Below are 12,918 nucleotides of genomic sequence, written 5' to 3' on the forward strand. Positions count from 1 at the left end.
TGAGGGTCATGGACATCCAGCAGGAGTACAGAAAATGATCAGCATAATGTGAAGCTTGGCTTGCAGATAAGTATTGATCCTACCTGCAGGACCGTACATATGTATTGTTTGTTCACGATGACGTACGCATTCATGTATGGGACACATCATCTGGACAGATTAAAGTTCATGAATGAATTGACATTTTGCATGGGAGATCTTCTCCCTTGCATCTATTGTGTCCGAAGCAAGGATACAGCGGAAGACTCAACGCCATACACAATTTACATGAAAGGATGCCCCAGCTTTCAGGCTGGACGTTTTGCTCGAGACGCATCTCCCTTGAAACCATCTCATTTATATACCAAGGATAAGAAACGGAGCCCAAAGTCATGGCAACTCATCACTAACAACAGAGATCATGACCGAATCCTCAGCACCAATGCCACCACACGACGTCCAAACAACACTCAACTTCATCGAAGAGCAGCCCGACGGCTCGCATCTCACCCCAATCTACGTCGGAAAACCCAGCTCATACATCCGCCCAACAACGGCCATTCCAGTCGTCTTCCACGACGTAAGTGGTCGCGAACAATATTACACGCTTGACAACAACGGCTTCCAATTCCACCATCACACAAGCCAGACGAAAGATCTCTGCGAAATCGATAACGACCAGATCAAGCGCCTCTACTACCCCGAAATCGACAAACTCATCAAAGACGTGTCGGTTACCCTCATCCATATTTTCAAATGACAACCCAATCAACAATGAACCCTACCTAAACATTCTCTCTAGAACCGGCGCATCACGCACCTACGTCTTCGACCACACCATCCACCGCGCAGCCAGAGATTTTCAAGGCTCCTCACCGCAAGCTCGCGGACCCATACAGCGTGTCCACATTGACCAGACCGATGCCGCAGCCAAAAAAAGGGTGGAGTACTATCTCGGGGACGAAGCTAGCGAGCTCCTGAAGTATCGGTACCAAATCATCAATGTCTGGCGGCCTCTGAAACCCATTCTTCGAGATCCGCTTGCTGTGGCCGACGCCTCAACAGTGTCCGATGACGACCTCGTCCCGATTAAAGTGATCTATCCAGACAAAGTCGGCGAGACATGCTTGGTTAAACCGAACCCGCGGATTCGGTGGTACTACCGGGACCGACAAACACCTGACATGGTGACGCTGTTCAAGTGTTTCGAGTCGAAGACAGATGGGCGAGCACGAAGGGTGCCGCATTCAGCGTTTGCGATTCCAGGCACCGAAGAAGAGGAGGCGAGAGAGAGTATTGAGGTTCGAGCTCTTGTTTTCTATTCGACGAACGAGGAGTAGATCGACCAATAGGACTAGTTATATACAAAATCTTCCCTCTAATCCAAACCATAGCAGTGAACAAGTCGTTTGGTAATGGTGCCGTCATAATGTATATCGCTTTTCTCGTCCAGTCGATAACCGCCTCGTCGCGGTAGTACAACCGTCCAAATATACCAGTAAATCATGCCCGCGAAAAGTCTAACTCGGTTAGCCTGACAAAATCCTGAACCTACTACGTAGACAGAGACGATGAGACTGGTCATGAGGCCGATCATGAACGTAGAATTCAAAATCCAATACCTGCATAGAATTAGATTGACTTCAGCTAAGGATCCGCCAGTAATTCTTTCGCAGATGCTCGATCTTCTGGTTGCCATTGGAGCATCTCCCGCATGAAGCAGGGAAACAAATTTTGTTGTGTATTCTCCAGATTTTCTTCCAGCTTCTCCAGAGACATAGAGGGAATTTCGGCAGTGTCTATCCAGTTGCCTGAATTGTATGTCAGTTCCGTCCACACATGGCAAGAACAAGAACAGATAACCTTACCGTCAGGATCAAAGAATTTCATCGCATATTCGCTATTATGAAGCATTTCCTTAGGTGGCGCGCCCATGAATGCTATAACCCCAGCGAGATGGTGGCTGTCCGAGACGTTCCTGTTTGGATCGCGGGCGTAAAAGAGATGCTTTCTCTCAAAAAGATCCCAGGCCTATGTGGCTAGTTAATTTTTGGCACCAGGCAAGTTGGTTTGTGGGCGTGCATACAAGGACCCCTAAATTCCAAATGTCAATTTTTTCACTCCATGGCATTCGCAATACAACCTCCGGAGCCCGATAGACTAAAGGTTGGACATCTTCCCACTGTTTTCCTAGGCTCGAGATAAAGCGAGCTTCCCCGAAGTCCGACAAGATGGGTCGGCCATGTACCTTTGGGGTCCCCAGATCGTGGGAGGCATATATCACCCGATCTCCAATGATTTTGCGAGGGCTAGGGTTGGATCTCTCGGCTTCTTCGAAATCGACGAGAATTGACTCATACTCCACACTTAGCATGATATTATTTTCTTGGAGGTCTGTGGTTAAGACAATAGGAAATTCTAGGACAATGCAGAGTTTCACAAGCAAGATTAGGCAGTATGAACAATCTTAGCTTCTGTGTAAAGAAAGTCGAGAGCAAGAAGTATGTGAATTAAAGTTGGTTTAAGTAAATCTTCTGGAAGCACCTTGTCTCTAGTCCGATTGCGCAGCTCGCATAGACTCATAGCTAGCGGAGGATGCACAAGGCATTGATAGGAGTAGGTGTTATCCGCAAGGCTGACTTGAAAGTCGGCCAAAGCGCGTCACACCAGCAAAGATCCTGTAAGGCTTGAGTTAACATTGCTGAGATGTTTGTACACTTCCTTTTCCCTTCTCCTATGGCTGGAGTCATGTTCGTACATTTTCAATGTAACGTAGGCATGTTGCCTACCACCTTTCAGCTCTCAATCTCAATGTTACTGGAATTGGAACTTACTGTAGACCTCTACAGAGCCACACCGTGGAATAGCCCCCATATCCAAGTTTTCTAACTACCTGGTACCTTGAGCGGAATACATCACCGATCTTTACAGGGTAGAAATGCTCGGGCGTGTATCGTAGACTTTCCTCTATTTTACCGTGTGGGTCGAGAATGATGCCTGCCTGAGAAAAACTCCTAGCAGGAGAAGACAGCCATCAAAAACGAACTGTTTTAGTCAATGCGCGAGGCGTTGCATGATCGGGTTGAAATAGTACGATTTTGGGGAGGGAGGGAAGGAAGGGGAGTAGAGAAGCATAAAAAATAAACAAAACAAAAAACATACAACAGCAGGGATTCGCTGGTGGTCACCCACCCAACTACTAACCTGCCGGCGTGTGGCTTAAGTACGGCTGAGCGGACGGGAAGCCCTGTTCTCCACACCCTGTGGTCGTATGTACCAGTTGCTCCATAGATATGGAATGTATAGTGCAATTTGATTAGTATTGTCGCTCCATGCTGAGCTTGAACAAAACATGTTTACTGGTCTTTGCCAATCTTACGTTCTTCTCAAAGTCTTCAACAGGCCTCAAGTCCTAGTCCAGCCAAAAATTCATATATTTTAATTTATTCTAATCAACACATTCTCCTTACAGCGTTGGCAAGCCTCTGCCATGATATTAATCCGGTCTCGCATTGTGCGCCCACTATGACCGAGTATAGTTAAAGAGGGAGCTTGGATCGCTTTCAAGCTGTCTTCTAACGCAGAAGAGAATCTAGATTGTCTTAGAGTTTGGTAACAATTGTAGTCCTGTATGAATACGTTGGTAGTCTTACAGGGTCCCGCTGATACTCGAACTGAGTAAACAGCGGAAAATTAATCCGTAAGTAGGTGAATGAGCTACTGCTTAGATAAAACGACAAAATTAAGTTAGTTTTCCATTGCCAGCGGAAAGAAACACGCGAATGAAGCAAAAGTGACGCTGAGAATCGGGTCTCCTCGCTTCTGGCCCAAAAGTTAGTCATTGAATGACCCATACAAGTGCCGACTTCAATCCTAAGAGTACCCTTGGAAATCTTCCGCCTCCGCTAGCATCTCACTGTCACCAGAACCATTGCACCCTATGATTACCTACCACATGCCTCAACAAAATTATTCCAATATCGGTTCCGGTTTTTGTGGAACTGTATGGGCCAGAAGCCTTCATGGCCCCGCCATCAAACGTGAAGATGAGGGACCAAACTGATCACTCGCAAATGATTTCAGAATGCATCAACGCGCGCTGGATGCCTTCAAACAATTAGTACTCACCAAAAGCTGTCGTGGACATCCTCATGTCTGTATCCTACAGTGCTACCAATTCATAAAACCAGAAGACACAACCTGGTGGACGGAGAATCTCCCTTTATTTCCACCTAGCTATTTACCCTGCAACGCCATCTGCTCTGAGCGCATACCTCCGTTCCCCGAAGATACCAGGGGCTTTCTGGTGGAGAAGTACTGTCAGTTCCCTCCAGAAACTAGCCTCCAGATTATGGCCAGCTCGAGTAACTAGGCCTGTTTGATTAGGTCCTATATCGGCCGTCAACGTACCTACCGAACGGCGATGAATGTGCGCTCCAGGTTCCGAGGCTTCTCTCTACAAAACTTCCCGCTACATGTAGACCAAATGACTGAGTTGGGGATATCACCCTACGATATCGATTGTTACACCGCTATGATGGGCGAAGCCTTGGCCACACTGCACTGGCTTGGGGGGATGGATGGCAACGACGTGGAGTTTGTTTTGGCTCCCCCACCTAGAAGAGATGAGACCAATGATAAGGAATACATGACGATCACCAATGTCTTAGGGAAGCACACTATGTGGATGCTAGATTTGATCTCTGCCGTTCTCTCTCTATGGACTTGGAGGCTGTCCAGCAAGCCGTCAATGCATTCTTCAAGAATGATCCCTTCACTCCACGGCCGAATACGAAACACTGGACAGCGTTTCGCAGCCAGTACTTGTACTTACAGACTGCTAGAGACGTAGTATGTGAATTATCGGAGAGCAAGGCGGACTTAGAGGATCGGGTTTATCTCTCTAACCAGTTCATCGAACTTGTTGAGCGGCAAAAGTAGATTTCTCATAGCACATTCAATGAATGGGAAACTTGCTCGCAATTCACTATTCTTCGCCAAACCTGACTCTCTTGGTTTTCTCTACAGTCCATCCTCATTTTCCCTTCTACAATTCCATTACAACCTCTCTCATATTGTTCTATCACCGTAGCCTTCGTTTGCGCCACCGGCATAATGGCCAGCCGCCGAGAGAATCAAAGGATAGATACATTATGGACAAGTTCCTTAGTCGACGCCATGGAGCAGGCCCTCCGGCTGGAAGACAAGCTGCAGAATCTAGAGAACGAATCCCCTCAAGCACGCCCTAGGAGAATTCTTTCAACGAAATCCGCGATATCAATCTCCTCGTCTTTGCAATCTCTACCCCAGCAGTTTATCCAGGGTGTTATGGCAAATTATCCCCGCCAACACAAACAATACCTCGAACACCTGCAGTCCCAACGCAAGGGCCAGGCGCAAGCTCGGCAAGTAGACCACCTGCACCGCATCATCAACAACTACAACGATCACAGTCTACTCAGATTGCCCCCAGACATCATCAAGGAAGACAGCGGGGTGGTAGGGGTTCGGCACGCGGCTCATTATCGACAGGTCCTGCCACCGTGGGAAACAGGGGCGAGGAAGAAGAAGCCCAACGTCGTCGCCGAGGGTCTGGTCAAGGAACTCGCGGGGGCCGTGGTCGAGGAAACTTTATCTATCAAGAGAATTGGCGTGGCTAGTGTATCTTAAGGAAGACGTTAGATCGAACAAGGTATCAAGAAGGGATTAAAACAGATTCCACGGCCTCAGGGTGTCGGCGGGGGTGACACACGATCTGGAGAGAGGGAGATGGTGCCATTTGTTCGATAGGTCGGGATGATTGGCGGTTGGCTTGCGCAGACGATGGGCTTTTGGGATTTGGTTCAGTGAGTTTCTGTATCCTGTGGAATTTGCTGACTCACAGAAAGATTATAGTTTTTAGAATATCAGTAGAATGTCAGTAGAATGTCTATTTTTACAAGAAACAAACCGTATATTTAACCCTCTACAGACCTCTACAGGATTGGTGGGGAATCCATATAAGGTAGTATTTAAGTATACTGCGGATCTTCCTTATTAAAAGCCAATTGATAAGAGCTATTAATATGAAGTGTAGGACTTCTGTATTTGCTTGATTGCCAAGTCTCCGTCCCGCCGTTAGAAACTCCAAGCGGTGGAAGATTCCAACTGTTAATGAAGCTGAAACGATGCTATCAAAGAGCCAAGACGCTACCGCGAGACATAACAAATGAGTGTCTGGCACTGTCAGAGAAAAACACCGTGAAGAATAATGTCAAACGCAGATCACAGTGGTGATCTGTTTCATTCCGAGTCACTCCTTTATTTAGAATTGGAGGACTATCTCCATATAAATAGGGATGAATGTACCGTGGAAATATTCAGGGTATCCTGAAAGTCCTATCCTCCCCATTCTCCACACCCGTTCATGAACTTGGTGATCTTCTAATAATCGACCCCTTCCCTACAATACATCGCCAGCCAGGACATCATGCATTTCCTCCGTTTCGTCAGCGTGATCGCCGCTGCATCAACAGCCTCCGCTGCCCTGACCTGGTCACTCGACAAAGCCTCCAATCCCTCTTCCGATGAAACAGAAGCCTACGGTCTGATCGAGGCCGCCATGGAAGCCGCAGTGGCCCGACACTCTCGCCTCGGCGACGCCAGCAAAGATATTCACGTCTCTTACGCGCCCGGTGTTCCGACCGCGGAGGCCAACTACGACGGCACGCTTCGATTCGGTTCGGACCGCGCCTACATGAACGAGCGGACGGCTCTGCATGAAATCTCGCACACCCTTGGTGTGGGCCAGACGGAAGCCTTCGATACGCTTTGCGCGGATAATAACTGGCCGACGGCGACGCCTTTGCTGCAGTCGTGGGATGGCGACGATGCGAAAATCAGCTGCGGTGGGAGTCACTTCTGGCCGTATGGCTTGAACTATGATAATGAATGGAGCGATGAGAATGGCGATCGTCATGTGCAGATTGTCAATGCCATGCTTGCGGATGGTATGTAAGAGGTTTTATATCTATGTGGGTCGAGTTTGTTGGTGGATTGGTTGTCAAATGTGCGGTGAGGTCGGCTCCACTCTTTTGTATAGGAAGACAATATGTACATATTACTGTGAGGTGATTTTTGCGCTATATGTGGCACTCAGAAGTACAATTGACCAGCGAATATTCATAATTGGAGACATCTATCTGAGCTGAAACAAACCGTGTTTCATCGTTACTCATATAAACGGGTCTTTGAGTATGATCGCGGAGAACATGCAATGAGATACAGAGAGACAGAAAAGAAGGGATATGGAACCTCAAACACCTCTCTAGATGCGCGGTCCACCCATCGTGCCAAAGCCTCCAATTTCCCACCACTGAAACGGATCCCCGGGGTTAATCAGCCCAGTAGGGAAATCGAGTAGGCTGAGATCACCCAGCGCCGGCGTAGGCAGGCACCCGGGAGGATAGGCCGCGTTCAAGCTTGCCTCCGCCGCCGCCACTGCAATGTTACTATCCGCAACAACCCCGGCTATCGGCCAGCCACCGCTGCTTTCCGGAGGTTCCCCTGCGCCGGCGCCTCACCGTATGAAGAATGCAAGGAGGCGTTAAGGACGAGCTAGAGGGATCGGGCATATCGCATTGCCATGTGCAAGTCATCCGGGGATCCGTTGCGGATCGCAGTGATGAAGTCCCGCAAGAGGCAGATGTTCTCGTGAGACTCGGCTACGTGGGGATTGGCCATCAGCGTACTTTATAGGAATGGGGGGTTGGTTTTTGGCAGTACCCGCGCACAAAACTGTCGGGGACACGCGGATTGCTTGCTCCTTTGTGTGGCAGCCGGGTTCAAATGATTCAGATGATTCGACTCACCTTCAGTAAGTGTAGACCGGCAGCGACTATGAACAGCCAGCACCGTACCGGGAGATAGCGCATCATTCGGGACCGTCCGATCTTGTTGACTGTCATGGACAACATTATATGGCTGGCCTGAGATTCTCGACTGATAAGCTGCAGAAGTGATGCCCGCTTTTGTTCATTCAAGTCCTCGGCCGACATGTTGTGAAGGATGTAGCTCGCCAGCGCGAAGCTGTACATCACGGAGTAATGATATTCGAGGTCCATGCACATGCTGAGTAGACTGAACTTACCTGGTCTCTCCGCGTCAGTAACCTTTGGGATATATAGGTATGGAAGGGTGACAATATACATGACTTCAGGCTGACATGTTGTCGCCGCCAGCGACTCAACGCTCGGTCAATATGTTCCAGCTCCGGTAGGATATGCTCATCAACCGCGTTAGGCCCGCCCGTCTTCCGAAGCGACTGAACCCAAACCCTCGCCTTCTTGGTCTCGGTGAAGAGGCCGTAATAGCTATCCCAGATGGCGCTGTCGGGCAGCAGACTGGAAAACATGGTCGACAGCCGGTTGCGCACCGTCTGTGCGGGTCCCTCGGGGACGAGAGAGCCTAGTCCGAGGCGCATCGTGAGATGTTCCTCAGCGAGGTAGATGAAGACACAGAGGAGCCGACTCCACTGTTGTCTCAGAGTCTCTTTGGCGGGAGACGGTGCGGACGCGCAACTGCGCTGGTCGGAGTCGAAGTAGCCGCCTTCCTGGGCTAGGGTGATGGCGCTGCCCTGAAACATCCTGTTATTCGCGTCGAAGTCTAATTAATCTACCAAGTCTACAGGTATCATTCCTCAAAAGAGCACAGTAAGGATGGGAGCACTAACCAGGACATGCGATTACTTCTATATGCCGGAGAGACGATATCAAGGCAGAAGGATTCACACCGCGGATATTCCGTTTCGAGTATTATCCGAGTAGAGTAGAATGCAGGCATTATTAGCGTTCTTTCACAATGCTAAGGGGAAAAGAGCATAGACCAGATTCACCGGCTATACAACACCTCTTAGCCGGTACATCCGTTCTCTCTTTGACCAGAGTGAATTGTGGGGTCTATATTCGGCGCCGATATCGATGAACGACCATGTACATACGTATATAAGAAAGCCTGAGAACGCACTGGAGAGACAATAAGTCAATCAAACTGTGCTCAACCGTTGAAAACTATTCATACCGTACTTTCCCAACCTTTGAACTATCAACCAATCTGATTCCACCACCATGCCTGTCGCCAAATGCTGCTGTCCCTGACCTGTCCGGCCGCTCAAGGCGAGCCGGAACCGAAGCGCGCCGCCGAGATTGCCTCGCGCGCGAACGACTGGCTCGCCTCCGAGGTCAAACGCAATCCGCAGCGATTCGGTGCCTTGGCCGCTCTCTCCATGCACAGCGGCGCAGAGGCGGCCAGGGCGAGAACCAGACGGCGTATGGCGCCCGACGGCACCTCATCGGAGGAGCCGTTCAATTCCAACTGGACCTCAGCTTCCATATCTACGCGCTTTGCTCGAGCGGTATCTTTGATAAGTTCCCCAAGGTGCAAATTCTCGCTGTTCATCTCAGCGAAACGTAAGGCCCCCTTGTTCCCTTTCCGAGCTGGAAACCGACTCATCTTCGTTCTTAAGTGCTCCTTTCAACCTCTGGCGCGCCTGCCACTGGTATAATAAGCCGGTCAAACAGGATACCCGACCGTCGAAGGAGGTCTATGCCTACTACTTCAAGCACAATGTCTCCATCACACGTCGGGGTTCTACTCGACCCCGGGTCTCAAGTTCTGCGTCGAGCAGCTTGGATTGGAGAGGTGCTTGTTCGCAATAGGTATTGATCTCTCCCTGCATCTTTCTGTTAGAGTTGGAAGAAAGTGAGCCCCCGGCTAATTTGATTAAATTATAGATTACCCATATGACACGGTCCAGGAAGCCCAGGACTGGTGGAAGACCGTAGACCTACCCGACGCGCAAAAGAAGCTCGTTGCCCGAGAGAACGCCATAAAGTTGTTCAAGCTGCCGCTTGAGCTTTAGGTGTCTGTTGCGAGCGTGAACTGTAATGGGAAAGGCTTGGTTGAACAAGGATGATGATTTTATTGTTGCATCGGGCAGAGACTGAGTGGTATGGAGTTGGAGCCTACTCTACCTATCCTCCAGAAGATAAGAGCTAGAACAATTCTGTCGAAAGAGCACAAATTAGACATAATCAAGCCCTCGTTCCCTCTCCTACTATACAGCATTCGGATTATTGAAAAATTAGGAAATCTACCTATATCTGGCACCTCATTGGGGCTTGTCTAGTAGCGAGAAGCGGAAACCCCGAGTATTGATTGGAAGTATCTGCAAGGTATGTATAGGAGTGTTCACTCCCTGCTAAAAGCGAATACTGTGTGCCGCGATCATAGCTCGGTTTAGAGTCGGCCACCATAATTGTGAAATTCGTCATAATAAAGCCAAAAAATAACGGTGGAGAAAATTTATTAAATTAGACGGTACAAATTGATTTCGAATAATACTGTGCCAAACGTGTTGCGTCAGGATAAATGTCTAGCCAGCCCCATAGATCGCATTTCGCGCAGAACTACCGCTGTTAGGGCTCTGTCGGCCGACAATCGAAATACCCGGCGGTGATTGACGGCATCGGAAATTGACGAAACGGGTTATCCGAAGGACTCGGGTAATGAAATCCGTGCCCACTTCAGTCACAAAGGCCCGGTTCTCCATATAAGGTCTTCGATTCTACCGCCACTTCGCTGCACAACGAGTCAAATGTGACGAGCATGATGGACGGGAAATCTATCACTTCCGAGCCCGTTGCAGTTTCGGAAATTAAAGCCATTGCGAAAACAAAACTCCAAGGGCAAGTATGGGATTACTATACCACCGGTGCCGACGAGGAAGAGACCGTGAAACGAAACGAAGAAATCTACCAGAGGTGAGCGATGGCCACGAATTACATCATGAATGACTTCACAGCTAACGAGTCGTTCGCCTAGACTGCTAATTAGACCCTTTATCCTCCGACGTGTCGCCCACGTTGGCACCTCCACCACAGTCTTCGGCAAGCGGTACAACATTCCCATCGCCATAGCTCCAAGTGCCTATCAGAAGCTTGTTGGAAATGGTGGCGAGACGGACATTGCGAGAGCCAGCGTCGCGCTCGGCACAAACTTCACCCTTTCGTCCAACTCGACGGTCTCTATGGAAGATGTTATGGCCGCTCTGCCGCCAAAGTCTGATCCCGACAGTCCACGCCCGTGGTTTCAGCTGTATTTTCTCCGGTCCAGAGACATTACGGCCAAGCTGATCCGCAGAGCTGAGACGGCAGGCTACGAAGCGCTCGTTCTCACTGTGGACACGCCTATTCTGGGAAATCGATATCACCAACGGAAGGAGCCTCTCGTGTTGCCGGAAGAGCTCAAGATGGCAAATATTGAGTCCTTTAAGGCGGGTGGTGTTTCCAAGGCAAGCCTGTTATTGAATGCAAAGACGGCTGCGGAATATAACGCTCTTCTGGCGGAACACTCCGACGTACTAGTAGACGCGGATCTAGAGTGGCACGAGGTCATTCCCTGGTTACGATCTCAGACACAGATGAAGATCATCCTAAAGGGTGTCTTGACGGCCGAAGATGCGGCGCGATCGGTTGAGGCGGGGGTTGACGCGATCGTCGTGTCAAATCATGGAGGTCGGCAGCTGGACAGCATCCCGTCGACCCTGGAGGCGCTCCCGGAAATTGTCGGCGCGATTAAGGGTAGGATTCCGATTATATTTGATGGTGGCATTAGCAAAGGGACGGACGTATTCAAGGCGCTTGCTCTGGGGGCCGACCTGTGCTTGATAGGTCGCACGGCCCTTTGGGGCCTGGCATATGATGGCCAGAAGGGAGTAGAGACCGTGCTGCATATACTTGAAAGAGAACTTTCGAGGGCCATGGCGCTGGCTGGGGCCAAGTCAGTGCACGAGATTTCCAGGCTCATGTTGGGTGTGCCGCGAAGGGATGGATTTGGGCTAGCAAGGCTTTAACTTTATGATTTGCACTACTAAGTTCCTAATACAATAGAAGTCCCATGATCACTTGCTCATTCACTTTCTCCCTCTACCAGAACAACACATGGTTGCAATTGATGGAACTATACACGTTAAAATCTAAGGAATCTCTGGAACCTAGTGGAGAGATAGCGCCAAGTGTTGTCTCACCGTTGCACCGAAGGGGTAAATAAATAGAGAATATAAAAGAACAACCGTAAGAGGAAAAAGTAGAGCTTAGAGACCGTCAATGTTTACGTCTACGTCTCAAGTTATGGAGGACAGAAATCATGTTCGATTGTTGGAATATGCTGCTAGATCATCTAATGTATGAACGCCTGCAGCACTCGCTAGCTCACTCTTGTCCTCTGACGTGCTGTATTCCCTAGACAGCTAAACACGGTTGAACTGCCAGCCGACGACATTACAGGATATAGCGGAAATGGTGATTCTAGAGGTTTCGTCAGCCATGTCGCGCATCCCAAGGCGAACAAAAAAAAGGTATTCTTACCGTTCTGTCAGTGAAGTAATCGTCGTAGGCATTGTCGAAGCTCTCTTCGGCACCCTCCTTATCGCGTTTCCTGTTTGAGTATACGCACTGGCAGAGGTATAGGATGGCGAGTACAATAGCAGCCATAGATTTAATGACAACCACCGTGAAGCTTTCCTGATATCGGGGTGCATACTCATCCTTGAAGAGCAAAGGTCCCACAACGTTCCATGCTCAACCGTGTTAGCTAACCGGGAGAACAATAGGAAGAAAAGCGAGATGAGTATACTCACCAAAACAGTAGCCGATGAACGTCCCTGCCGACCCCAGGGAATTGACAGTGGGAAGAAAGCAGTAGTCGGGGACCATGGCCATTAGGACAACACCTAGCCCGGCAACTAGCCAATATCCTGCCAGCAGATCCATCCAGTGGCTTTGAAAGTCTGCTGCAACCAACCAGCAACTGTTTCCCGGGTGTTATAAAGATCCTGTCTAGCCAGGAAGCTCTGGGAGCCGCACAGGCTATATTTCCCGGACAGGTTATCTGGTCCGACGG

The 12,918-nt window shown here is 49.4% G+C and overlaps 8 protein-coding genes across 8 annotated transcripts; 5 read left to right on the top strand and 3 right to left on the bottom strand.

The window, feature by feature from the left end:
* Positions 1–400: 400 nt before the first annotated feature.
* Positions 401–1,319, top strand: KD926_000760 (uncharacterized protein; the record flags this gene model as incomplete). The annotated part of the gene is made up of 2 exons (XM_053104574.1): positions 401–708; positions 782–1,319. 2 exons carry the CDS (start codon positions 401–403, stop codon positions 1,317–1,319), a joined length of 846 nt encoding a protein of 281 aa, XP_052952168.1.
* A 307-nt stretch (positions 1,320–1,626) lies between these two features.
* KD926_000761 (uncharacterized protein) lies at positions 1,627–2,353 on the bottom strand (the record flags this gene model as incomplete). The annotated part of the gene is made up of 3 exons (XM_053104575.1): positions 1,627–1,790; positions 1,848–2,010; positions 2,066–2,353. 3 exons carry the CDS (start codon positions 2,351–2,353, stop codon positions 1,627–1,629), a joined length of 615 nt encoding a protein of 204 aa, XP_052952169.1.
* A 2,804-nt stretch (positions 2,354–5,157) lies between these two features.
* Positions 5,158–5,649, top strand: KD926_000762 (uncharacterized protein; the record flags this gene model as incomplete). The annotated part of the gene is made up of 1 exon (XM_053104576.1): positions 5,158–5,649. The coding sequence occupies one exon, from the start codon at positions 5,158–5,160 to the stop codon at positions 5,647–5,649; it is 492 nt and encodes a 163-aa protein (XP_052952170.1).
* A 799-nt stretch (positions 5,650–6,448) lies between these two features.
* KD926_000763 (uncharacterized protein) lies at positions 6,449–6,976 on the top strand (the record flags this gene model as incomplete). Its single annotated transcript, XM_053104578.1, has 1 exon — positions 6,449–6,976. The coding sequence occupies one exon, from the start codon at positions 6,449–6,451 to the stop codon at positions 6,974–6,976; it is 528 nt and encodes a 175-aa protein (XP_052952171.1).
* Positions 6,977–7,285: 309 nt separating this feature from the next.
* On the bottom strand, positions 7,286–8,602 carry KD926_000764 (uncharacterized protein; the record flags this gene model as incomplete). Its single annotated transcript, XM_053104579.1, has 4 exons — positions 7,286–7,488; positions 7,542–7,575; positions 7,830–8,107; positions 8,167–8,602. The coding sequence occupies 4 exons, from the start codon at positions 8,600–8,602 to the stop codon at positions 7,286–7,288; spliced, it is 951 nt and encodes a 316-aa protein (XP_052952172.1).
* A 495-nt stretch (positions 8,603–9,097) lies between these two features.
* Positions 9,098–9,877, top strand: KD926_000765 (amidohydrolase-like protein 2; the record flags this gene model as incomplete). Its single annotated transcript, XM_053104580.1, has 3 exons — positions 9,098–9,370; positions 9,420–9,597; positions 9,750–9,877. The coding sequence occupies 3 exons, from the start codon at positions 9,098–9,100 to the stop codon at positions 9,875–9,877; spliced, it is 579 nt and encodes a 192-aa protein (XP_052952173.1).
* A 746-nt stretch (positions 9,878–10,623) lies between these two features.
* On the top strand, positions 10,624–11,869 carry KD926_000766 (alpha-hydroxy acid oxidase; the record flags this gene model as incomplete). Its single annotated transcript, XM_053104581.1, has 2 exons — positions 10,624–10,778; positions 10,840–11,869. 2 exons carry the CDS (start codon positions 10,624–10,626, stop codon positions 11,867–11,869), a joined length of 1,185 nt encoding a protein of 394 aa, XP_052952174.1.
* A 427-nt stretch (positions 11,870–12,296) lies between these two features.
* On the bottom strand, positions 12,297–12,788 carry KD926_000767 (uncharacterized protein; the record flags this gene model as incomplete). The annotated part of the gene is made up of 3 exons (XM_053104582.1): positions 12,297–12,323; positions 12,384–12,595; positions 12,656–12,788. The coding sequence occupies 3 exons, from the start codon at positions 12,786–12,788 to the stop codon at positions 12,297–12,299; spliced, it is 372 nt and encodes a 123-aa protein (XP_052952175.1).
* Between the last annotated feature and the right edge of the window lie 130 nt (positions 12,789–12,918).

Source organism: Aspergillus affinis (genome assembly GCF_023601865.1).
Source record: "Aspergillus affinis strain CMG 70 chromosome Unknown NODE_115_length_114903_cov_91_584772, whole genome shotgun sequence".
NCBI lineage: Eukaryota > Fungi > Ascomycota > Eurotiomycetes > Eurotiales > Aspergillaceae > Aspergillus > Aspergillus affinis.